At 39.4% G+C, this 26,502-nt stretch overlaps 1 protein-coding gene across 2 annotated transcripts in view; it reads right to left on the bottom strand.

Moving 5' to 3' along the window:
- Positions 1-26,502, bottom strand: part of tet2 (tet methylcytosine dioxygenase 2) — a 166,601-nt gene that overhangs the window by 35,335 nt on the left and 104,764 nt on the right. For both annotated transcript variants that reach the window (XM_028805179.2, XM_028805181.2), the window contains exons 3-5: positions 20,584-20,674; positions 1,755-1,848; positions 223-431 (exon numbers count right to left, since the gene is read on the bottom strand). In XM_028805179.2, the coding sequence (XP_028661012.1) occupies positions 223-431; positions 1,755-1,848; positions 20,584-20,674 (394 nt within the window). The remainder of the gene's footprint in view (positions 1-222; positions 432-1,754; positions 1,849-20,583; positions 20,675-26,502) is intronic.

Raw genomic sequence — 26,502 nt, 5'->3', positions numbered from 1 at the left:
AGTTTTATTTAAACGAATTCCTTAAAATAATACTAATAAAAAAAACCATTATTGACATTAGAATTAATTTCATGTCAGACATTATTTATATTGGTCAGTAAGTTTATAGTTGTTTGATTAGTTATAGTGTTGGTCCTGAATTAATGATTTTGATGTTGCAGCAGAAAAGGATCTACTGTATGTCTAGTAAATCAACACATGCATGTCATTAAACATTCTTACTCTTCATTGAGAGCACATCTTCGGTTTGTAAGAGCACCATGTTTCCTTAGAGTGTCACTCAACTCGACGTACAGGCTGTCTGCAAGAGTATTGGATATTCCTTCCCATATAAGAATAAGGATCACTAAAACTGCAGTTTCACAACTGTGACCTGCTCGCTCCCGCACCAGGATCAGGATTTTTTCTTCCTTATTTGTCCTGCGGATTACCTGTGTAAAGGAATTAATGAATGGTTTAGCTACAATGGGTGAAAGATATTTGGAGAAACATTAATAATTCAATACAATTACTGTCTATGGTAAAATTCAAGCCAGCTTTCCCATGTACCTTTACTACCCAGTCATATATACAAGTTTGGTTGAAAAGCATATCTTGTTATTACCAGTAGCAAAAAGACACCATTGCAAATAAAGAATATGGATTCCCGTTTTATTATTAAAACAAAACTGTGCACAGGTACATAATTAAATTATCAGCCTTGTAACAAAATTTTATTCGTATTAATTAGTTGAGTTAAATGTCTTGTAAAAAGTGGTGTTCTTATAGTAGAAGAAATCTTGACTTGGTGAGGACCTGGGGAAAGTTCTGTGTGTTATTTCGTTTGATAGTTTTTCTTTTAGAATTGCATTGTTTAAAGTCTGATTGTGCCTAAATTCCTTGTATTATTAATGATGCACTTGCTTTATTTCAGTCCTAATGGCAATAACATTTTATGGCATGCAGTGAGTGATTTGCACATTTTATGGGAAGGCAAGTATTGAAAAAGTGTCAGTGTCTTTGTTTAGGTTCACTGCCCTCGATATTGGTTTGAGGTAGACCTTGAGAGGTCTGGCAATATGATAAAATGTGTCCTATATTTTGTATGAATTATAGTCTTATTTAATGGAATGCAAGAGAGTTGCACTTAACACCCACCCCTTCCTGCACATAACACACACAATATTGTGCCAACACAAAAATAAAAACTGGAAAAATACTGTTGTTCAAGAGATTACTTCTTTCCTGTCTGCACTGATGGTCCTAGTGTAAATAAAAAACATTTAAGGAGTATAACAAACAAGTTAAACACATGGAAATCTGAAGTGAATTATTTAAGAGACACAAAATGTTTAAAATTAATATTTATTTCAGCTTCAAAGTAACACAGACTGCGACTATGTGTGCAACTAAAGGTGAAATTGGAGGGAAGGAAAGGGTAAAGCTTTTATATTACAGGCCTCACTTTATATATATATATATATATATATATATGTAATAAATGTATATAATATATATAAATTTATAATATAATATAAAATCTTTTTGTTTCAGATACTCTTTGATAAAACAGCCAATATAAACCGAAAACAGGAAAGAATAAAAATTTGACCAAATATGCCTTAAACTTTGCTTCTGTTTTGTTTTAATCATATTATTTTGATAAATTATTTTATTTCTGAATAAGCTGAATTAGAGTTAAAATGAGCTACCTTTAAAACTAAAGGCTTATCAATATATTTCTGCAAAGAACACTAACAGTGTACCAGACTTACCCACTTAGCAATTGGACATCCTTGTGCGCTCTTCCCTTCTTTGCCAGTATAGACAGCTTTTTCAATTCTAATGGCTTTTCCTGATTCACCATACCTTTTAAGTAATGAATAAAAATCTTTAAGTATATATATGTATATATACACATATACATTACCCGTCAAATCTTTTACAGCACCTGAAAATACACACAGTTTAATGTCTTAATGTTTCATGAAGTCATGTCATAGAACAAATAAACAATGGCAAATAAAAAATAAGTCAAGGAATAATTAAGTGTGCGAAATTTTATTCAATTTTTGATTCGTCAAAGTAGCCACCTTTTGCTGATCTAACAGCCAAACTGTGCTAACCCTTTTGATTCATAACGTCAGTCACTCTGTGCAAGTCACCAACTCTGCCTCCAGCAAAAGATCCCCAGACCAACACACTTCCTCCTCCATGTTTAAGAGTTAGCTTTCAACAAGTAGACGACATACAAACACCCTGCATGATGAACTGAAGATTTCAAATTTTGATTCATTGGTCTATAACACTTTCTTCCAGTCTGCAGTAGTCCACAGCTGGTAATTCACGTCCCTATTTTGTGTCCTTTAAGGAATGGCTTTCTTACTGCCACTCATCCTGTTAAACCTGCAGCACAAAGTCTCCTCTTCACAGTAGAAACTGAGACTTGTTTTTTTGTGACCACTGTTAAGCTGTGCTTAAAGCTGTTGCGCTGTGAGGTGCCTATCACACAAGGTGGTGACCCTCAGAAACTTGTCTTCTGATTGGGTTCTGACTTTGGGTCTGGCAGATTTCTTCCAGATTTTCTTCTAGTTTCCAATTGCCTTTGGATTGTGTAGGGCACCATACTTACTGACACTTTGATTTTCTTTTCAGTTTCTCTAAATAAAAGGGTGATAATGCTCTATCTAATTTCATTTGTGAACTGCCATTTCCTTGCCATTATCACTGGATTTTATAACTTTCTACAGTGTAATAATGTCCAAGTACAACTTCAGAGGGTATAGTAACACAGTCTGTTCCAACTCTGTTTTAAGACAGACAGTGTTTTTAAGTAATCAACAGAAGTTGGGACACTTGTGATGGATGCGGGAGTGCTTGTGAAATGGTATAACAAGCTAGGAGCTGCTGGAAGATGGCATCAGGAAGAAATCGACATGCACATTCTGTGAAAGGCAGAATGTTTAAAAAAGCTCATCAACAATGAACTTGTAAGAAGATAATGATTTGACAGAGATGGAATAATATTCATAACAAATCTTGTATGTTAATTGATTGCTTCATCTACATGGAAAAACCATGTGCTGTCTGCCAAAATGTTAGTGTTTGGTAGCATTATGTGTAAAATGATGCTTTGCAATAGCAATGATTTCAGTATGTCACAAACACCCGTTTCTCAAATTTTGTACCAAACTTTAAATGCCCTTACAGTGCGTGAAATATTGTGCAGATTTATACATTTTCTTAACACTCCATATGAAGTAATGTTAAAGCAAGCACACACATGAAGATCATTGCTCCAAGTGTGGATGAGCATACACATGTGAATCGCAAGCAGTTTCACAGTATAAGTACACAGCTCATGGATACAAACTGTATTTTAGTAGCCAACATATTACCCTGAAGATAAGCAGGCCTGGATGGGTGATAGACAGAGAAATGTCACACAGGTACACTGAGCTCTGCATTCCACAAACCCTCAAATGTTCTCTTTACATTTTACAAGCCTGGGAAGGTTCAAGAAAACAGGGAGAGACTCTTGGGAGTGTTATGTAAATAGAGCCTTTCAGAAGATAATTGTACAATCTAAGATGATGAGGACACTGGAAAAATGAGAGTGACTTCAGAAACAGTGCAAGAATAGCCGTGACTAGTTCCAGTAACTGTCACATTAGGAGGTGTTTTCCATTGCTATAACAGCGGGAACGTTTCATCTGAAAGTCCGGCTGAGAATTATCCATTTATCATCCATCTATCCATCCATCCATCTATCCATTTTTGAAACTCACTTTAATCTGAGCAGGGTCATGGGGAAGCTATCCCAGAAAGCCTAGGGCACAAGGCAGAAACAATCCCTGGAACGTTCATTGTTAAATAAATGTGTGCGATTTTGGGCTTTACTCTCACTCAGTATGTGTGTCTCAGTCTTTCCATCTCAGTGCTTTTTGCAAAATGGCAACAATTACGTTTCTATTACTACTTTGTATATTATTACTACAATTATTATTACTATTATTATTATTATCTTTGATGTAAAGCCTTAGTGTTAGTATCAGAAAACTACAAAACATCATAATGATTTTCAGTTTGTGGCTTGGGGTGTCATGAAGTCGTGACATCATTCTCATTCCTAGCTAGTAGCCATAGGATGCTTTGTAAATACTTTTTATGTCCTACTCTGAGGTAGAACAAATTCTTATCCTAGCATAGCTTTTAGTGCAATTCCTAGGAGTAATTCTGCAATGCTTCACAAATACAGGCCCTGGTTTTTCACCTTATCCCAGTTATGTCTGTGCATGTAAACGCACTCAGTGTCATACAAAAAATGACAGGAAGCCTTACATATGCCATTAGTAAATTAAGGAGATAAGAAATTGTTGAAGTAGAGCCAATTTGGTTTAAAATAGTTACACTCAAAACAACTTCATCATTAAGTGTACAGTAATCCCTTGCTATATCGCGCTTCGACTTTCGCGGCTTCACTCTATCGTGGATTTTATATGTAAGCATATTTAAATATATATCGTGGATTTTTCGCTGGTTCGTGGGTTTCAGTGGACAATGGGTCTTTTAATTTCTGGTACATGCTTCCTCAGTTGGTTTGCCCAGTTGATTTCTCACAAGGGACGCTATTGGCAGATGGCCGAGAAGCTACCCAACCGGAGCACGTATTACGTATTAAATAAAACTCCTCAAATATATTGTGAGCACGGGGGCTGTTCGCACCCCTAGAGCAGGGGTCCCCAACCACCGGTCCGCGACCCACTACCGGGCCGCAGCTGTCTGACAGCCGGGCCGCGAGAGAACTGCCGGCAACGGAGACTCACTCAGACTTTTCAGAACGCTTGGCGGGCGGGGCTTTGCAGTGGCGCAGAGAGAGGAGAGAGACCGAGGTGAGAGAGTATTACAACAAAGTATTGTTACGGTCCCGACAGTTTCCCCATATGACACGAGTGTATAGAAATCGTGTTACTACGAAGTACATTCAGCAGATGCTTTCATTACAACGAAGTGACCTTGAAATGCCTGAATGAATCATCCACAGAGCAGTTAGATCTGTGGTCGCAGCTCAGTTGTGCACGTTTGCACAACGATCCCCAAACAGAAACATTGTAAAAAAAATTCTTTCTTCGAACTTTTCTCGTACTGTTTTTTTTTTTTGCTGTTTTTGTTTTCTGTGGTTTTCAGTGATACCTTTTGCTTATTGCTTGTCAACATTTGAAAAACATCCATTGGAATTTAACTCATTGTCACCCTCCTATAGAAACGGCAGACACGAAAAAAACGATAGTGTTAATGTTTGTGATGTGCAATCTGTTTGAATGGCAAATGCAAAGCATATGTCTTTGTTATATGCAAAAAAAGAAGAAAAATCTCAGGTTGCAAATGTATGCGAACTGCTTAATAACTTAATAATAAAAGAAATGTTATGTAAATTGTGTATAAAATTGCCCCCCCACACCCCCCCACGACCGGTCCGTGGAAAAATTTGCATCTAATAAAGTGGTCCTTGCTGTCAAAAAGGTTGGGGACCACTGCCCTAGAGGATATGGCCGCTCCTCAAAAAACGCTGAAAGACTATCTTCACATTACTCCCTACCTTGCTGGGCTTACTTGTGGCTGCTTTGTCAAGCGATATGCTTCCCACATGGTGCTTCGCATACTTAAAAGATCAAACAGCACGTATTGATTTTTGATTGTTTGCTTTTCTCTCTCTCTCTCTTGCTCTGACATTCTCTGCTGCTGATGGAGGGGGTGTGAGCAGGGGGGCTGTTCGCACCCCTAGACAATACGGACGCTCGTCTAAAAATGTTGAAAGATTACCTTCACATTGCTCCCTTCCTTTCAGCTGCTTTGTCAAGCATCATGCTTCCCGCACGGTGCTTCACATACTTAAAAGCTCGAAGGGCACGTATTGATTTTTGGTTGTTTGCTTTTCTCTGTCTCTCTCACTCTCTCTGACATTCTCTGCTCCTGACAGAGGGGGTGTGAGCAGAGGGGCTGTTCGCACACTGGCCTAGAGGATACGGACATTCCTCTAAAAAATCCTGAAAGACTACCTTCACATTGCTCCCTTCCTTGCAGCTACTTTGTCCGGCGGTGCTTTGCATACTTAAAAGCCCAAACAGCCCTATTGATTTTTGATTGTTTGCTTTTTTCCCTCTCTCTCTCTGACATTTTCTGCTCCTGACACGCACTCCTTTGAAGAGGAAGATATGTTTGCATTCTTTTAATTGTGAGACGGAACTGTCATCTCTGTCTTGTCATGGAGCACGTTTAAACTTTTGAAAAAGAGACAAACTGTTTGTTTGCAGTGTTTGAATAAAGTTCCTGTCTCTCTACAACCTCCTGTGTTTCTGTGCAAATCTGTGACCTAAGCATGACAATATAAAATTAACCATATAAACATATGGTTTCTACTTCGCGGATTTTCACCTTTTGTGTTCCAGAACACCCGTGATCGAGGAGGGATTACTGGTACACCTCATAAGAGAACAAAAAGATAAACACATGTAAGAAAAAATGCAAAAAAATGATGTGTTTCTTCCAATATTATGAAAGTAAAGGAACAATCAGTGTGACAAATGTACGGAAAAGGGATTAGGAAATACACAATTCATATCTTTCTGTAGTTTTTTATTTGTAAAGAGGCCAAGAGCAGTGATAACTGACAGTCAGGGGTTCCAAGAAGGTGGGGAAACAGGAACACTTTTTATGAGCCCTGGGCTTGTGGGGAGCACAGTAGGGTCAGTGCAGAAATTGTTTTTGTAACAGTAGCATCAGTAACAATATCAGCAAGAGTTGCAGCAAAAATTGGGTAGGACAACAGACAGTGGGAGTCTATAACTGAGTGGGCCATTATACAAATCAGCTCCCTGCTTCTACTGCCCCCTTCCTGTCACAGGATAAAAGCGGCCTCCCACCTCAGTCAGATTTCAGTTATTCTCGTGGTTCTTTTAAAGATAGGGGTCTAAAATCCATGAGAAATGACATGCAGTGCAGCAAAAAGACTGAACAGTCTTGCAGTTTTGCCCATCGAATTTGAGTATATGCATCACATGAATTATGTGGATGTCTTTAATGACTTTGCAGCTCCTACAGCTTAGGGGTGGATTCTTTAAAAAATTACTGTAGAAAGATAGAACCTTTTATTTATTGTATTTGTTTTACATGATGTTGAAAGGAGATTTAGTTTAATTTGGTTTGCAGTGTAACAAAATACAACCTGGTAATGTGTTATATTTGGGTCAATTATGCAATATGTGTTTGTAACGGACCTTGGAAATTCTAGGAGTGCTGAGGTCAGCACAGATTTGCATAAGCAGAAATGGCTACCCTTAATCTAAAAGGATGGAGCTTAAAGGCCAAGATTAATCCAATATTCTAAGTGTTCTTCATAATCAACCACCTGTTCAAATAAATCGAATACTGCAATTTTTTTTTCCATTTTGTTCCCTAAAAGGGTTTTTTGAGAATTTTTCCTTGTCTTCTTAGAGAGTCAAGGCTGGGGAGCTGTCAAAAGGCCGGGCCTGTTAAAGCCCATTGTGGCACTCCTTGTGTGATTTTGGGCTATACAAAAATAAATTGTATTGTATTGTATTGTACTGTACAATGAAAAAATGGTTAAACATGAACTGCATTCTCACATATAGTACAAAATATTTAAAAATATTTACAACATGCTCCAAACAAACAAGGCATAGACAAACACAATCATCAAACTGTATTTGTAGAGTCCCACACAAACCCAGAATAGTGGAAGTGATATATAGTTCAGATGCAAATGAAGAAAACTTAAGGAGGAATGATGGTTAACATCCCCTGACCAAAATGTTTCCAGAAAGGAAACACTCAACAGCCCTACTGGCAAATCCCAAATAATATGAAAGCTTTACAGGTGCGCATCCTAGAGAAGAAGAACAACTTTGAACAGATAAATGCAGCATGGTTAAAATCTACTCCCCTTGCCATCACTAATGATGTAGACAGAATATTTGTAGTTTGTTTGCTGGTTGGGAATTCTTTATGATTTGTAATTGAGCAGATTGAAAGATTCAGCAAAACAAAAATGCATACCCAACAGCCCTCCCCATTAATTTACTGTATATAGGGTAACTAATAAACATACAAACCTACCCACCATATCCTACATTTCTCTGCTTAAAGAAATAGACACAAATTATACTGGAAAATCTAATAACAGAAAGAAAACTTTACACAGAACATACCGAAGACAAACATTTTATGTTGCATCACTACATGTTGATAATGTTTTGCCTTTGTTTTAACGTTATAAAATATACATTGATAATGTTCTGTTAACAACCATGATGTTAAATGGCTAATATGTTGTGAGGCTGAGGCTAAGGAAGGTCTCTTTAGTTTTGTCACAGGCCCTGACATGTATAATGGCACACCTGATATGAGAGTCAACATTAGCTTAGAAAGGCGAGATGTCCTTTGTCACCATAGGGGACAGCTTAAGGGATCTTGCGATGGCAATTCCCCACCATTTCACGGGGTGGCGCTGTGTACTAACACCTTTTCTACAATCCGCTGACCAGAAGATTAATGGCTTTAATGTTGATGATGTCACTTCTGGCGTCTGCCCAGCTTGACCAGTCTCTTCCTGTTGGAAGTACTTAAATCTGAAGGATCAGCTATCTTGATCAGTCAAGAATTAGCCTTGTGTCTGAAAAGATGTTGTTTGCTCAGTGCCATTTGTATTTTTGTTTCATTTATACAAAGTTTGCCTATGGGTGCCCCAAAACTTCATGTGTCTCTACTTACACCTTTCAATAATATTCTAAAGCTTTATGAGGAAGTCAGAAGAGTTCTGACTCCATGATAATATACAATAATTCTTTGACTTTGTAAACATTCAGATGAGGAGCCCACAAGACAGGCACATTTTAAAAATGCAGCTATCAGGCCTTCAGGGTGCAGTGCCCATGGGTGAAAAATGAACAATGGGGTATTGCAAGTATTAGTGTCCAGCTTGCTTCTCTTTTAATGTATTTGAATAATTTAAAGAAAAGGCAGCATGGCTTCATAATGGTTTGGATTGCTGTCTTATAACTATAGAATCCTGCTTTCAGTTTCTTACCTGGGCACTGTCTATATGTAATTTTCATGTCCGCTCTGTGTCTGTATGGAGTTTATCACTTAACCACATTCTGGTTGTCAATGCACACCCAAAAGACACACATCTTAATTTAATTGGAATTTCTAAACTAATGCAAGAGCATTGATTGCTGCCAGGGCCCAATTTTGCCAGGATAAGCACCAGCAAAGTGAACTGGATAAGTGGGTTAAAATTGGATGGATGGATTGATTGATATAGGAAAAATGTAATTAACAAATTCACAGATTTTCTGATAACACAAAACTAGGTGATTGCAAGCAATACCAAAAAGAGCAGTATGCAACACTTGCTTTGTAAACATCTTGCATAGGGGAAATAAGGTATAATAAAACAAACTGAATTAGTCATCTAAAAGAATACCACATGGATGAGTGTGTTGCCAACCTCAAAGCTAAAAGGGGAAAAACCAGCATTATCTGCACTGCAGTCTGCTGCTACTTGCTGTTATTTGAGACAGTTAAGATATTCATTTAAAACGCTGCCTATCTTGATTCATTACACTGCTAGATAAGTTCTCCACCCTCCACACAGGAAGAATGTTGGGGAAAATTGTGTAGCCAGCATTTTATTTTGATGATATACCAGACAAAACCGTCTGATGACTGTTCAAGTAAGTCTATTTGAAATCAAAAATGAACCCATGAATCATCTTATTTACTTGGAAATGCTAACAAAACAAATGCTGCTGGCCCTGCAGCCAACCTACTTACTGTTATTAGCAACCAAAAAGATGACTGTGATGAGAAACTCATTCGAATGGCAGGTAACCTGTCTACACTTGGAGCTACTCAAAAAGAACACTGCTGGAGAAACTAACAGGCCTACAAATTAGGCAGCCATGGTTGCTGCAAACCTGATTATCCTTTATGCTCCAGTGCTTGTCTTGTGCTTTACCATATTTATTTTTATTAATTGAACCTCAATTACTAAATTACTTACTTGGTAAGTGCTTTTGCCTGATGTGTCCAGCATTCTTGGTTTAAATTTCATGCCCAGCCATTTTTTTTTTTACATGGATCTTTTGGTACTCTGCTTTTCCTCCCAAAGACGTATAAGTTACATTTACTGCCAAATCCAAGTTGATATGGTGCATGTTTGTGTGAGTGGGCTCTGTATTGGACTAAAGGCTTTTTTTGTAAAGTATAGTCAGGATGGGTTTGGGGAACTGTGACCCTTAACTGGTCTGAGCATGTTATTTCTTCTAGGTTGTTTTAGCTGTACAGTAATCCCTCCTCCATCGCGGGGGTTGCGTTCCAGAGCCACCCGCGAAGTAGGAAAATCCGCGAAGTAGAAACCATATGTTTATATGGTTATTTTTAGAATGTCATGCTTGGGTCACAGATTTGCGCAGAAACACAGGAGGTTGTAGAGAGACAGGAACGTTATTCAAACACTGCAAACAAACATTTGTCTCTTTTTCAAAAGTTTAAACTGTGCTCCATGACAAGACAGAGATGACAGTTCTGTCTCACAATTAAAAGAATGCAAACATATCTTCCTTTTCAAAGGAGTGCAAAGCAAGCAGTCAAAAAAAAAATCAATACGGCTTTTAAGTATGCGAAGCACCGCCGGTACAAAGCTGTTGAAGGCGGCAGCTCACACCCCCTCTGTCAGGAGCAGGAAGAGAGAGAGAGAGAGAGAGAGAGAGAGATAGCGAGAGACAGATAAAAAAAATCAATACGTGCCCTTTGAGCTTTTAAGTATGCGAAGCTCCGTGCAGCCTGTCCTTCAGGAAGCAGCTGCACACAGCCCCCCTGCTCACACCCCCCTACGTCAGCGCAAGAGAGAGAGAGAGAGAGAGAGAGAAAGTAAGCTGGATAGCTTTTCAGCCATCTGCCAATAGCGTCCCTTGTATGAAATCAACTGGGCAAACCAACTGAGGAAGCATGTACCAGAAATTAAAAGACCTATTGTCCGCAGAAACCCGCGAAGCAGCGAAAAATCCGCGATATATATTTAAATATGCTTACATATAAAATCCGCGATGGAGTGAAGCCGCGAAAGGCGAAGCGCGATATAGCGAGGGATCACTGTATCTTGTCCCAATTGTATATACTGAACAAATCAATATGTACAGTACTGCCGATCATTTTATTTTGTTTGTTTGCAGATCAACTGGCAGCTACAAAATGTGCAGCAACAAGCTTTCGTTCAAAATGGTGTGACTGGATAAACACAACCTGACAACATCTGTTAAGACATAACATCCTCTTGCTACCAGTATTCACTTGGCTGCTGTGGAACTGAGCCTGCTGGCATGTGGTTAGAAAGTTGCTGGCATTGGTTAGCTGTGTGAAAGGCTTTCACTGAGCAATGCCAACTCTTCATTATTAGCAGACCGCTGACAGTATTTTTCTCCATCAACTTAACTTTTATTGCTTCTTGATTGACCACTTGATGTTAACTTTTTTTTAAGGAAATAAGGAAAATAGATAGAGATGGTATTATGTGTCAATGGTGCATTTAAACAAGTGAAGTTTACTTTTTCCATACATTATCATTTGTCATATATAGCACTGGGTGGCACAGAGGGTAGCGTTGCTGCCTCGCAGTTGGGAGACCTGGGGACCTGGGTTCGCTTCCCGGGTCCTCCCTGCGTGGAGTTTGCATGTTCTCCTCGTGTCTGCGTGGGTTTCCTCCCACAGTCCAAAGACATGCTGGTTAGGTGGATTGGCGATTCTAAATTGGCCCTAGTGTGTGCTTGGTGTGTGGGTGTGTTTGTGTGTGTCCTGCGGTAGGTTGGCACCCTGCCCGGGATTGGTTCCTGCCCTGTGTTGGCTGGGATTGGCTCCAGCAGACCCCCGTGACCCTGTGTTCGGATTCAGCGGGTTGGACAATGGATGGATGGATATATAGCATTGGAGAGTAACAGGCAAGTACAAAGTTTGCAAAAGATGAGTAAAGACACTGGTTCCTTTTCAGCCTTTCCTTTCCTTTTCTTTTCTTGTGCACTGAATGTACAATACTTCTTTCTCCACCTCAATACCTTTTTTCTCCTGCCCTAACTAAGACATTTACTCTGTCCAAGGAGAAAGCAATCAATTAAGAGATCACAAAAAACTGAACTGAATCATGTACAGTAGTAATATTATTTGTATCTATATGTCTCTTACACAATTTCACTGCCTCTGTACATGTGATAATACTGCTAAAATATAAAGCGCATTATAAATAAAATTTATTATTACTATTATTATTGTTATATACAGTGCATCCGGAAAGTATTCACAGCGCATCACTTTTTCCACATTTTGTTATGTTACAGCCTTATTCCAAAATGGATTAAATTCATTTTTTTCCTCAGAATTCTACACACAACACCCCATAATGACAACGTGAAAAAAGTTTAATTGAGATTTTTGCAAATTAATTAAAAATAAAAAAATTGAGAAAGCACATGTACATAAGTATTCACAGCCTTTGCCATGAAGCTCAAAATTGAGCTCAGGTGCATCCTGTTTCCCCTGATCATCCTTGAGATGTTTCTGCAGCTTAATTGGAGTCCACCTGTGGTAAATTCAGTTGATTGGACATGATTTGGAAAGGCACACACCTGTCTATATAAGGTCCCACAGTTGACAGTTCATGTCAGAGCACAAACCAAGCATGAAGTCAAAGGAATTGTCTGTAGACCTCTGAGACAGCATTGTCGCAAGGCACAAATCTGGGGAAGGTTACAGAAAAATGTCTGCTTCTTTGAAGGTCCCAATGAGCACAGTGGCCTCCATCATCCGTAAGTGGAAGAAGTTCGAAACCACCAGGACTCTTCCTAGAGCTGGCCGGCCATCTAAAATGAGCAATCGGGGGAGAAGGGCCTTAGTCAGGGAGGTGACCAAGAACCCGATGGTCACTCTGTCAGAGCTCCAGAGTCCTCTGTGGAGAGAGGAGAACCTTCCAGAAGGACAACCATCTCTGCAGCAATCCACCAATCAGGCCTGTATGGTAGAGTGGCCAGACGGAAGTCTCTCCTTAGTAAAAGGCACATGGCAGCCTGCCTGGAGTTTGCCAAAAGGCACCTGAAGGACTCTCAGACCATGAGAAAGAAAATTCTCTGGTCTGATGAGACAAAGATTGAACTCTTTGGTGTGAATGCCAGGCGTCACGTTTGGAGGAAACCAGGCACCGCTCATCACTAGGCCAATACCATCCCTACAGTGAAGCATGGTGGTGGCAGCATCATGCTGTGAGGATGTTTTTCAGCGGCAGGGACTGGGAGACTAGTCAGGATAAAGGGAAAGATGACTGCAGCAATGTACAGAGACATCCTGAATGAAAACCTGCTCCAGAGTGCTCTTGACCTCAGACTGGGGCGACGGTTCATCTTTCAGCAGGACAACGACCCTAAGCACACAGCCAAGATATCAAAGGAGTGGCTTCAGGACAACTCTGTGAATGTCCTTGAGTGGCCCAGCAGGAGCCCAGACTTGAATCTGATTGAACATCTCTGGAGAGATCTTAAAATGGCTGTGCACCGACGCTTCCCATCTAACCTGATGGAGCTTGAGAGGTGCTGCAAAGAGGAATAGACAAAACTGGCCAAGGATAGGTGTGCCAAGCTTGTGGCATCATATTCAAAAAGTCTTGAGGCTGTAATTGCTGCCAAAGGTGCATCGACAAAGTATTGAGCAAAGGCTGTGAATACTTATGTACATGTGATTTCCTGATAAGGGCTGTTCGGTCCCTGTACGATCGGTGCCAGAGCTTGGTCCGCATTGCCGGCAGTAAGTCGAACCCGTTTCCAGTGAGAGTTGGACTCCGCCAGGGCTGCCCTTTGTCACCGATTCTGTTCATAACTTTTATGGACAGAATTTCTAGGCGCAGCCAGGGCGTTGAGGGGGTCCGGTTTGGTGGGCTCAGGATTGGGTCACTGCTTTTGCAGATGATGTTGTCCTGTTTGCTTCATCAGGCCGCGATCTTCAGCTCTCTCTGGATCGGTTCGCAGCCGAGTGTGAAGCAGCTGGGATGAGAATCAGCACCTCCAAATCCGAGACCATGGTCCTCAGCCGGAAAAGGGTGGAGTGCCCTCTTAGGGTTGGTAGTGAGATCCTGCCCCAAGTGGAGGAGTTCAAGTATCTCGGGGTCTTGTTCACGAGTGAGGGAAGAATGGAGCGTGAGATCGACAGGCGGATCGGTGCGGCATCCGCAGTAATGCGGGCGCTGCATCAGTCTGTCGTGGTGAAAAAGGAGCTGAGCCGCAAGGCAAAGCTCTCAATTTACCAGTCGATCTATGTTCCTACCCTCACCTATGGTCATGAACTATGGGTAGTGACCGAAAGAACGAGATCGCGAATACAAGCGGCTGAAATGAGTTTCCTCCGCAGGGTGTCTGGGCTTTCCCTTAAAGATAGGGTGAGAAGCTCAGTCATCCGGGAGGGGCACAGAGTAGAGCCGCTGCTCCTCCGCATCGAGAGGAGTCAGATGAGGTGGCTCGGGCATCTGATCAGAATGCCTCCTGGACGCCTCCCTGGTGAGGCGTTCCGGGCACGTCAAACCGGGAGGAGGCCCCGGGGAAGACCCAGGACACGCTGGAGGGACTATGTCTCTCGATTGGCCTGGGAACACCTTGGGATTCTCCCGGAAGAGCTAGAAGAAGTGGCCGGGGAGAGGGAAGTCTAGGCATCTCTGCTCAAGCTGCTGCCCCCGCAACCCGACCTCGGATAAGCGGGAGACAATGGATGGATGGATGGATGGATGGATGTGATTTCTTTTTTCTTTTTAATAAATTTGCAAAAACCTCAAGTAAACTTTTTTCACGTTGTCATTACGGGGTGTTGTGTGTAGAATTCTGAGGAAAAAAATGAATTTAATCCATTTTGGAATAAGGCTGTAACATAACAAAATGTGGAAAAAGTGATGCGCTGTGAATACTTTCCGGATGCACTGCATGTTACGGGTAAAGCCTGAAAACTGGATAAACGTAGCATTATCTGAGTAAAGCTTGTATTATCTAGCAGACCTGGGTAAAGCTGCAATAACATATGAGTTTCTAACTTTCCCAGGTAGTCTCTTTGGATAATGCACGTTTTACCCAGGTAATGCCAGGTTTATTCAGGTCTTTTGGATAATGTGAACTTTACCTGTATAATGCTAGGTTTATCCAATTTCTGGCTTTAGCTGTAACATATATATGGCAAAGTTTTGGTTTTAATCTAAACCAGTCTGATATTTGTTTATATGCAGTGAAATGAACCTCACATTTGGAGGTGCTTCCAAATGCAGGAGATGCCAAAAAACTTGGCCAAGCAAGGAGAGAGTGTGTTAAAGGTACGCTGAATAAACCAGAGACCTGTAAAAAGCAGCAGCTCTGCTTACAAAGAAGATGAACATTTACTTATTTAAAGCTTGAAAGAACCCCACTGTAGGTATGGATTTGAGGTTAAAACTCTTTGCCAGTCCCTCTTAGTAATGGAGGAGTGTCATGGAGATTTTGGTCAGAAAAAGGTTATACCTTCATGGCATTTACTGGCATTTTATCTTATGAGCAGGGAAACCTTAGGGGATGGTCTTCTTCTTAGATTTCCCACAATAAGGACCTTGCTCATATGATCCTTAAAAGTGCAGAGATAAGCACAGTATTTGCTCTTTAGATGCGAAATTTGGGAGTGAGTGCATATTTATAAATAAATGATACTGGACAAAGCACTGCTTTTCATGCTGTTAGCAACTTGACTGGACAGGTATTTCTGTATTCATGGAAAAAATAGAAATGCTCCATTTTAGACAAAAAAACAAACTTACCGAACATTTTACTTTCCCTTAGTCTTGGTGCTGCTCTTCTGATAGCCTCCACCAGATGTTATGGAAAATCCACTAAGCTTACTTGAAAGCTGTTCAAGTATTCATATTAAGTGTGTTATGGTGACCACGTGCAACTTCAGATGTTTGTGCAGGCAAATATTTAAGCACAGGTGCCTCAGAAAGCACAATCTTGTGGATCTCATTCTTACTCAAAGCATTAGCATGCACCCCATCTTGTTTGCCAGGCAGGAAGAACTGCACATGGTGTTCATGTTCCTTTCTCATTCCACCAAACTTTTGAGCTTTTTCATTAGTTGGCAAACTTGTGCCCACAGAAACTTCATAACTTCTCACACGCAGAAGGCCAGTCATTTGTGTCATAAATCCCCATCTCAGAAATTAATAGCAAGACAAGCTGCTATCAGATAGCCATCTCTACCTACAGCAATGTCACCCTGTGATCTCAAGCTTCTAAATAAACACAAGATATTTAGTGTATGCTGAGCCAGAGTTTTGAGCAATGCGAAACAGAAGCACTGGCAGCCCCCTTACTTCCTGTCTGATGATCACGAAAATGTACATGTGACATTTTAAGTTAATAAATGTGTGCTCTTCATTGTATGGTGTTGTGCAGAGTTGAAGGGCATGTTCACCCTTTTTGGCCTTTGGGTTCATCTCATGGTACCATGTTTTACAATGTAAATTATTTTTCTATTTATTACCGGTATGTGTCTTTTGAAAAATAACATTAAACTTTACTTCCACCCCATTCATACATTTTATGTACCTCCACACTGGAAAACAAGTTTGGTTTCCCCTTGGTTTCTTGTAAGCTTTCTAAATTCCTCTAAGTATTTGTTATAGGAAAAGCAGTAGTATTAAAGTGTTTTTAACACATTTGCTATTATGAATGATGGAGTAAGAGTACGAAACTTTACATTTACACATTATCAATTGTATGGTTTTTACTTCAGTTATCCTGAACTGGATTAACACTAGAATTACCAGAGTCTACAAAAAAACTTGTAGATCTGGCCCACCTTAAAACCGTTCTCACCTCTCTGCCAGCGTCTTTTGTCTTCTAAATGTGCCGATTAAGATGAGCAGCAAGCAGCCGGCTATTCCATCCCCCACCGTCGCAGAACTTTCACTAAGTTTTCCCAGCTCATGCCTTGTTTGATTATCTGGGAGTGACTGAACTGCTGGAGTTTTAGAGTGGAAATAATAGATCGTTATTTGGAACACATGCATTTAATGTGTGTTCCGTTTCTACAGTAATCTGTGTAAACACATTGTTAAAACAGAAACTTTTTCATATTTTAGTAATAAATGTTACAAAATGTAGGCATAAACTATAGAATGTGTGAAGCCTGAAATCCAACGATCAAATGAACACTTTCACAAAAGGTTCAAGGACGATACAACACCTTCTGTTGCGTAACGTTAAGATTTGCTGACTCAGAGTGCAGCAACCCTACCGTGCCTCAGAGACCCAAGTTCGATTCCCAGCTGGGGAGAAAGTGTTACTTTTTTTTTTCTCTTTTTAACGTCAAACGGACATAAAATTTATAAATTGGTTTGCACTGTAAATCGTTAAGTTTAAAATGTCGATCGTGGTTATTTCTGTTGATCAATTCATGCTTTTTACTTAGAGTCAGAACAGGAGCTTATTCAGCTTCTGATCTGACTCTAACAGCAGCAGCATAAATTCACACCCGATCTGATGCTGTTCGTTTAAAAAATAATATTGCATAATAGCACGTCTTTATGTGAAAACAGCAGTGTCAGATGGGGAGTGTCTGATGATTTCATATAGCAATGAAGTTGCTGCTCTTTACTATGCTTTCCTTTGCATGTCCTGGAGTACAAAAGAAACAGTGGTAGTATGTATCGTGATATACTGCAGAGCTATAGCGTGTCTTTATGTGAAAACAGCAGTGTCAGATGGGGAGGGGAAGGATCCTGAACGAGACTGAGAGAATGAAAATTGAATAATAAAAAAAAAAAAAAAAAAGACAAAGCTAACCTTTACAAGTATCGTAAATTACACTGGCTGTTACAGACTGAAATCAAACGTATGTTTATTCTAAAATAGCAAGAATAAGAGCAGTTCACTTCTCAAAAGGGGCTTATGCAGGATCGAACTTGTGACCTTTCAATTCCCAATCAGCAGCTGATACTGTTGCGCTACGGCGGCAGTCATAGTAAATATGTGTCAATATTGCATGCATGCATGCTTCCTGCAGTTATATTTTGAATAAAAGTGCACTTGTTCTGTTATATTTGTACCTTTTGTGAAAACGTTTCTTTGATATTTGGACTTAAGGCTTCATACATTATATAGTTTATGCCTACATTTTGTCATTTACTACTAGGATATGAAAAAAGTTTCTGTTTTAAAAATGTGTTTACACCGATTACTGTAGAAATGGAACACACTTGAAATGCGTGTGTTCCAAATAACAATCTATTATTTCCACTCTAAAACTCCACTTCAATCCCAGATAATCAATCAAGGCATGAGCTGGGAGAAGTTCATGCAAGTCGGTGGGGGGATGGAATAGCCGGCTACTTGCAGCTTGTCTTTATCTGCACATTTAGAAGACAAAATACGCTGGGGGAGAGCTGTGAACGGATTTAAGAAGCGATTTAAGGTGGGACGGATCTACAAGCTTTTTCGTAGGCTCTAGTAATTCTAGTGGTAAGGAAGTTGAAAATTCAATGATTTTGACCAAAATAGGTTTCTTGGGCTGAACCTTTATAGACAGATAAATAAGTTCAAAGCTCACTTAACATTCACAAACTCACTTAATCCAAACTCAAGTGCACATTTTTTTCCATATCTAACTTCAGATCCTAATGCATAAATGAGCTTATAAGAAAAGCCAGGAGACTGCAGGTTAAGAAGCTATATTTAATTTTTTTGTGGGCATCACAAAAGTGAGACTTACAGATGTTATGTATCAAAATCGTCTTTGTGATTGGAATATTTATTTAATAATTTACTAGTAAAAATACATAAATACTGCAGAATAAAGAGAAAAACAATCACTGGTCATGGTCTAGTTTGAGAATGCCTGTTCCTTAGTTGGGATGACATTCTCATGTGTGAATGCTATCCACCTAGGGTCAGCTGTTTATGTGTTGTCACACATGTGCGATTTGGAGACAGTTTATGAGCTCAAATAAGTGCATGTTCCTGCCGGACCAGGGGTTGGCGTTCTCCTGTAACTCTTTATCCTCCTCTCCTGTGGAAAAACCGAGGAACCGTCAACCTAACAGTACTTCTGATCCCCAGACAACAACCTAACAGTACTTCCCATTCTGGTCCCAAGATGCCACTCTACCATTACATCACGTCCTGTTTTCTAATTATATATGACAGCCATTTTGTAATCTCCTCAGTTCTGTTTTGGACTCCTGTCTGTAAAGACATATTTTTCACCCCTACATTTTCCCGGTTCCTCCCTGTGTGGATAGCGCTTTGAGTACTGAGAAAAGCGCTATATAAATGTAATGAATTATTATTATACAGGCTGGATCCCCAACTCTTTCACATAGTTTTGTGTCTTTTCTTACAGTGTGAATGAATGACTCTCATTAAATTCCTGGGATACTCAAGCCATGGATTTTCTGTGTCACAACTGCAAAAGTTATCAAATTTTAATCATTGTATGAGCTGTTACATACGGTACAGACCTGACATCACATGTTATTTTTATCACAGATTGAGCTTCAGGATATGCCAATCTTAGAGTTTTCTTTGTTACAGACTTATTAGGAATTTAAACCTGTTTTAGCAGCATCAGACACAAGGATGGAACCATTCTTGATGAGACTTACAGTCAGTTGAGATACATACATCATGTATCACTTATACTGAGACATAACAGATAATATATCAGTCCCATCTTTGGAATGAATACATGTTCCATCCATCTATTATCTAACCACTTATCCAGTTCAGGCTCATGGGAAGCTGGAGCACATCATTGTAGCATCAAGAACTCGTCTTAGATGGGGCACCGATCCAATGCAGGATGCGCTCACATCCATGAACACACACACACAAGGCAAATTTACATCCACCATTAGTCCACATGCATATCTTTAGGATGTGGAAAAAAATGAGGGTATCAGGAAAAAAGTACATGCAAACATAGGAGAAAGATCAGTCTCCACACAAGCGATGTACTGCAAACCCATAGAGACAGAGATCCTGTCTTTTCCTGAATCTGTAGCACCATATTACTCCCAAGTTGCCAGGCCTTCTTTACTGTATTTCCCCTTCTTTGTGCTGTGTTCTGTCAGATCAGACCATCGGCTTTTAAAATTAAATGGGTCTTTTAAAGTGTTATTAAATAGTATGTCCTGGAATTAATGCGAGAGATCTAAAAGACTGGGAGATAAGAAATGCGAGGTAAAATCATTGTCAAAGAGCGGCAAGGTCAAAGTAAACTGATCAAACAAAGTACAGGGGGTAAAGCAAAAGTCAAAGCCAAAAACAGTTCATTACTAAAATGGAACCAAGTGCTAATTCCTGGTAGCGTAATAAATGTACCTGGTCACATGACTAGTTTCCTGCATTGTGTATATAACATAATGGGAATGAAAATTACATCACATTTAACTGGAAGCCGCACTTTACTTTGGAAAGCTGGATTTTGTGCCTTTGCCCATTCTTCACAGCCATATCATTACAGTTATATTTTATACTTTACCTGTTTTCTATTATTTTTCGGATAGCTGCAACATTTGGCCCTGCCCCAAGGTGAGTATAATAGGGGCCCTCGTCCTTCTCACTGATTTGTTCTGTTGAAATAAAAAACACATGCATATTAATTATGATCTAACATATACAGTATGTAATAGTATTTAAGAATAAATATCACTTTGACTCAGTGATATTGTGGATAAATTAAGTGAAAAACATTTGCAAGCTTGTTGGGTTGAATAGCCTGTTCCTTTTAGAAGTGTTCTAATTATCTAATTATAACCCAGAATGAAACTTGAAGAATTAGTATTAATGTTAGTGCAATCATACAATTACGACTAATTCTGGAAACATGCAAAAAATCTATAAACCTTTATTTCATACAGCACCATTCATTAAAAGTAAAGTTATAAAACATATTTACTACCACAACAACATTAATTTATTTTTAGCTGTAATCATCAGAGGAAAGTGGTGCAGTGGCTGGTGCTACTCCTTGGTGGATACATCATCCTTGGTTCTACTGCTATGAATGATCATTGTCGTTTTGGAGTTAGCATGTTTTGAATGTATAATATCTGCCTGGGGTTTTCTAGCTTTCATCCAAAATCTCTAAAAACCTGCAATATTGTTTTAAATGGTGATTGTAAACTGTTTGACTGTGTGTGCCCGAGTTGGCCCCACAATGGATAGGCAAATCAGGGACGTTTCCTGATTTGAACCCAATCAATCATTCTCAAGCTTTTTAGCCTAAGGCAGGTTCAGAGGGAGCTGCAGCTGGAGTCGGCACAACAGTGTTTTAAATAAATAATGGTTTCACTTATCGTGCTATTGTATTGTTTCTTTTAATTTTAAATTAACCAGCTTTTAAATATTGCCAGGCCTGTTTGCTACAGAATTCTTTTTTGGGCCCACTTTAATTTTTTAATAATTATGGCATGGTCATACAGCAGCACAAAAACACAATTTTGGTTTTGAAGGGGTATTTTATATATTCTGAAGGTTTACTTTCTTTGTCCTGATTTTAATCTGAGCTGAAGTAGTCCTTTGAAGAAGCAGTAGTGCTATTTTATATTATCTTCATTACTGCTGTTTGATGTTAAAGGATAGTCAACAGCCTCAGGAACGTGACCTCAAACCATAGTTGTTATTGATGACTTTTTGGAAAATCTTACTCTCGTTTTCCCAAATTCAGACATGGTATGGGAATTGGGAACTTTAATTTGGCCACATGTGATTGAGTGAGTACCCTGCTTAAGTTATGTTAGGATAGGAGATTGGAGGTTTGTTTTTGGCATCACACCTGTCTGCCAGGCCCATCATTGGCTATCCGTGATTCTTAACTGAATTATGCAGGTTCAGGATATGGATGTATAGCTATCTAAAAATCACACAATGTAATCCTATAAAACTAAGAACAGATGCTAACAAGGGTGGAATATTTCAAACTGAATGCAGATGAACTCCTACATCGAATCTAAAACGTTTCTGAGTTTTTAATATTATTTTACTAAATGTAAGCTATTAATTACATACATTAAAGCTGTGAAAGACACACGTAGACACCACTTCTTTAAGTTCATATACAGTAAATCCTTGTTATAAAAGCGTAACCCATTTCGCAACACCCAAAGTTTACTCATTCGTATAGATGGACATGGACAGCAGAAATACAATTCCAAAAGGCCTACCGTGCAGAAGCCAAATGTTGGGATTAAGCAATAATAAATCTGTGATGTCCTAATATGTCTGGGGCTCTACATGCTACACAGAATGAATCAATGTGTGTCTGCCCGGCACCAAGAGGTATGGGTAAGCCATTGAACCTATTCTAGATGGGGATGAAGCTTGCAATTGTTCCACAGAAATGAGGAATTCCCAGTATGTGTGGGTCATACGCATGGACTGATGAAGTCCCAGCCCTTTGTACACACTGCCCATAACTACTGTTTATTCAGTTCTTCAGATCTGCCTTACTGCAGTCACTCGCAGCCTCTGATGAAGCACCTAGAAGATTATTAAACTCGATTTTAGAAGAAGAAGAAGTCATAACAAGGTTTCTGTTGCGGAAACCTGTGGAAAGATCATTACCAAACCTTAAGGGATGTAGGTAAGGCATTTGCTGCCTGCCAGAAAGATATAATGTTCAATTCACTGTCTGTAGGTAATGTCAACAAGTACAATTTGCCTGTTAAAACTATTATTGGACTCCTCATAACTATTTACATATATAAAATCCATTTTATAGTGAAAGACTTGGAGAGAGTTCTGCTTTCAGTGCTGTCCAATTCTGGCCAATTGCTCTTCCCTTAACTTTTTGTTGTTACCAAGAACACACAACACACTCTTAGCTAGATGAGTTAGCAGTGGATAAGAACCACTGTAGTTTTGTCACCAAGCAATATTTTCATTCAAATGAACATAATAAAAGGGACCAATTATTCATCACCTGCAATTAATATCTATTGATGGATTGGCTCAGTAGTTTGCAGTTACACAATCATGGGTTTCTAGTTAGTACACTATCTCCCAGTGTTTGGATATCCTTTCATCTGTATATGCTGGTTTTCTTTCTCCATCCAAAAAATTTATGTAGACTAATTGGTGACTGTAAATTTGTGCTGTATGGCTATCTGAATGAGAGTGATGGCTGTTTTTTAACCATTTCGGCTTCCCATGAGTAGTGACAAGAAAAATGATTTGTGTGAAACTGAACACTTAAGAGTTTCTCATCACAAAAAAATTTGTGCAGCAAATTGTTTCACTGCAAGCAAATTATGTACCATTAGCATATACTGTATATCTTCATCTTATCTACAACCTTTTACTCCATGTACAAAAGAAGAGCACAGTTTGTTTTGTTATAGAGTATGGTGGGGTGGGGGGTTGGCTGGATAACAAATACTTCCAAGTACTTCGCTGCTGCTAAAAGCCATCGCTCTAAGTATGAGGCTGTCAACATTCAAATTACAAAGTGGGGGAAACTGAGCACAGATGTTGTTACCCTTGGTGTTACCTCTTCTACTAAATGAGTGATGTTAGGCAGAACCAGCAGCATGAATGTGTAGCTGGGCAATGCAATGGTATTGTGTGGAGCCACATGGAAGGGAGCATGGAATTTTGGAATGGCCACGGAGGGTGCCTGAGAAAAGATAGAATTGTTTTGATAGATAGATAGATAGATAGATAGATAGATAGATAGATAGATAGATACAGTTAGGTCCATAAATATTTGGACAGAGACAACTGTTTTTCTAATTTTGGTTCTGTACATTACCACAATGAATTTTAAATGAAACAACTCCAATGCAGTTGAAGTGCAGACTTTCAGTTTTAATCCAGTGAGGTGAACAAAACGATTGCATAAAAATGTGAGGCAACTAAAGCATTTTTTTAACACAATCCCTTCATTTCAGGGGCTCAAAAGTAATTGGACAAATTAAATAACTGGAAATAAAATGTTCATTTCTAATACTTGGTTGAAAACCCTTTGCTGGCAATGACAGCCTTAAGTTATGATCTCATGGACATCAGCAGATGCTGGGTTTCCTCCTTTTTAATGCTCTGCCAGGCCTTTACTACAGCGGCTTCCAGTTGCTGTTTGTTTGTGGGCCTTTTTGTCCGAAGTTTAGTCTTCAACAAGTGAAATGCATGCTCAATAGGGTTAAGATCAGGGGCCTCATGTATAACGCCGTGCGTAGAACTCACACTATAACATGGCGTAAGCAAAAAAGTGGGAATGTGCGTACGCACAGAAAAATCCAGATGCAGGATTCTGTACGTATGCAAACTTCCATGTTCTTCCGCTACATAAATCCTGATCAGTGAGAAAAGTAACGCACGTGCACGCTCCTTCTGTCCTGCCCCAACTCCTCCCAGAATTATGCCTCTTTGAATATGCAAATCAATAAAAATAGCCTTCTGTGAAAAGACAATGGGAAAAGCACGGAGGGAAAATATACGAATTTCAGTGAATACCAAGTGGAGGCAAAGGAAAAACGTACTATTTGTTGGTTTAAACAGTGGTATAATCAATAAAAGGAAGTTGATCGAGTGACAGAGTGTCAGAGAAACTCGAAAGATCAAGTTCACAAAGTCGCACAGTGCCCGAAATAAAAAAGAAGTCACATATCAAAGTTGCCGTGAAAAGGCGAATGTATAGCCCACCGTCTGAGTGTCATATGAAAGCTTATTAGGGTACAGACAAAAAAAATAGGCACACAGTGGGGAAAAAAGCACGAAATGTCAACTTTAATTTCGAAATTTCCACTTTAATCGCGTAGTTTATTTTGCCATTAAAGTAGAACATCATAAACTTCATCTTAAAATCGTTTAATTTACTAGTTTCTCAAATCCCATTGTAACTAAAGTAACACGTTAAATGCTTTGTTCTGTATTTGATCTTCTATGTGCTCTATGTGTGTGAATCACTACCTGCTTCCATTATATTCATGATATTACAGCTCTCTGAATAATTAAAATACTGAGATGTATACGTGATATCTTTTTCATGATGATAGGGATGAAAGCATGTTATTAAACATGGGAACACGGTGGCGCAGTGCTTGTTCATGTCTCACGCAAGAGGCTTGCTGCGCCATGCGCAACCTTCGATGAAATTATTTATTACAGAAGTACTGTCTCTTTCAAACGTACTAACCGCCAATTCCTGTCCTTACTTTTCTTTCTCCAAATACCCAATCGTCACACAATCAGCTCTGTAATAGACGTGAAGCCATTTGTAAGCTTAGAACGCCAATTCTTCAAAAACTTTTAAGGAACATTGAAATATCTTTGTAGTACATGTTTAATTATTCTATCCGTCTATCCTTCCAGTGTCGCGTCAGCACCAGCAAGAATACAACACAATGCAGGAACATTCCGTGAACTAGCTAGCGCTGCGGTACCGTGTCCTCACATGTTTAGTTATTAACAATACAGATTATTTAAATGAAGTTAAAGTTTTATCTGTATAATATAATCAACATATTTTGCTGCATTTCATCTTAAAAATGATATTGTCATCATATGTAAATACGCGCTTTATAAAGTGGCGCATGTTGTGCAATATTATAACTGTAGTGCAAGTTTACAGTGAGGTAATTGTACTTATAAGTACAAACAGTTCTACAAGGAGCACTTGATGGACTGATTGAGTGCGTTTATAGTTCTTGGGATGAAACTTTTTCTAAACCGCGAAGTCCGTACAGGAAAGTCTCTGAAGCGTTTTGCCGTGGTTGAGGCAGCATCTGCTTCATGCTGTATACCGATAATTCTCTTTTCAATCAGCTACTGCTGTGATTCCCCACTCAGATACAGTGATATAAATACTCCAAGTGGTGCAGTGAGAGTAATATGGAAAAAGATGATCTGCTGTGGCAACCCTTAACGGGAGCAGCTGAAAGAAGAAGCAGATGCAGTGAGAGTAACAATGCTAAAGCAGTTATGGTATTTGGAATACTATGGCTATTCCCTTGACCATTATATTGCTGCAGGTTAATTACAATCAGATGCATTACACTAATAAACAATATGCAGTTAGTTTCAGTGTATTTATAAAGCCACGTCAGGAATGTGGATCTAAGAAAGAAAGGGTGACCACACAGGAACAGTAGCACTGCTTTGATGCTGGGTGCCGCCAGTCTGCAAAACCGAACAGAGAAATTACATACGCCAAGGTATGAGGTACCGTGGAAATATGCGTGGCTTTATGCCAAGTTTAGGTTTTATACATCGCGATTTGAGCGTGGAAACGTTCGTACGCAACATTTCTGTGCGTACGCACCGTTTATACATGAGGCCCCAGGTGACTGACTTGGCCATTCAAGAATTTTCCACTTCTTTGCTTTAATAAACTCCTGGGTTGCTTTGGCTGTATGTTTTGGGTCATTGTCCATCTGTATCATGAAACGCCGCCCAATCAATT

The sequence above is a fragment of the Erpetoichthys calabaricus genome, chromosome 7, assembly GCF_900747795.2.
Source record: "Erpetoichthys calabaricus chromosome 7, fErpCal1.3, whole genome shotgun sequence".
Classification (NCBI taxonomy): domain Eukaryota; kingdom Metazoa; phylum Chordata; class Cladistia; order Polypteriformes; family Polypteridae; genus Erpetoichthys; species Erpetoichthys calabaricus.
The sequence above is the reverse complement of the archived record's forward strand: the minus strand, read 5'-3'. Positions and strand labels throughout refer to the sequence as shown.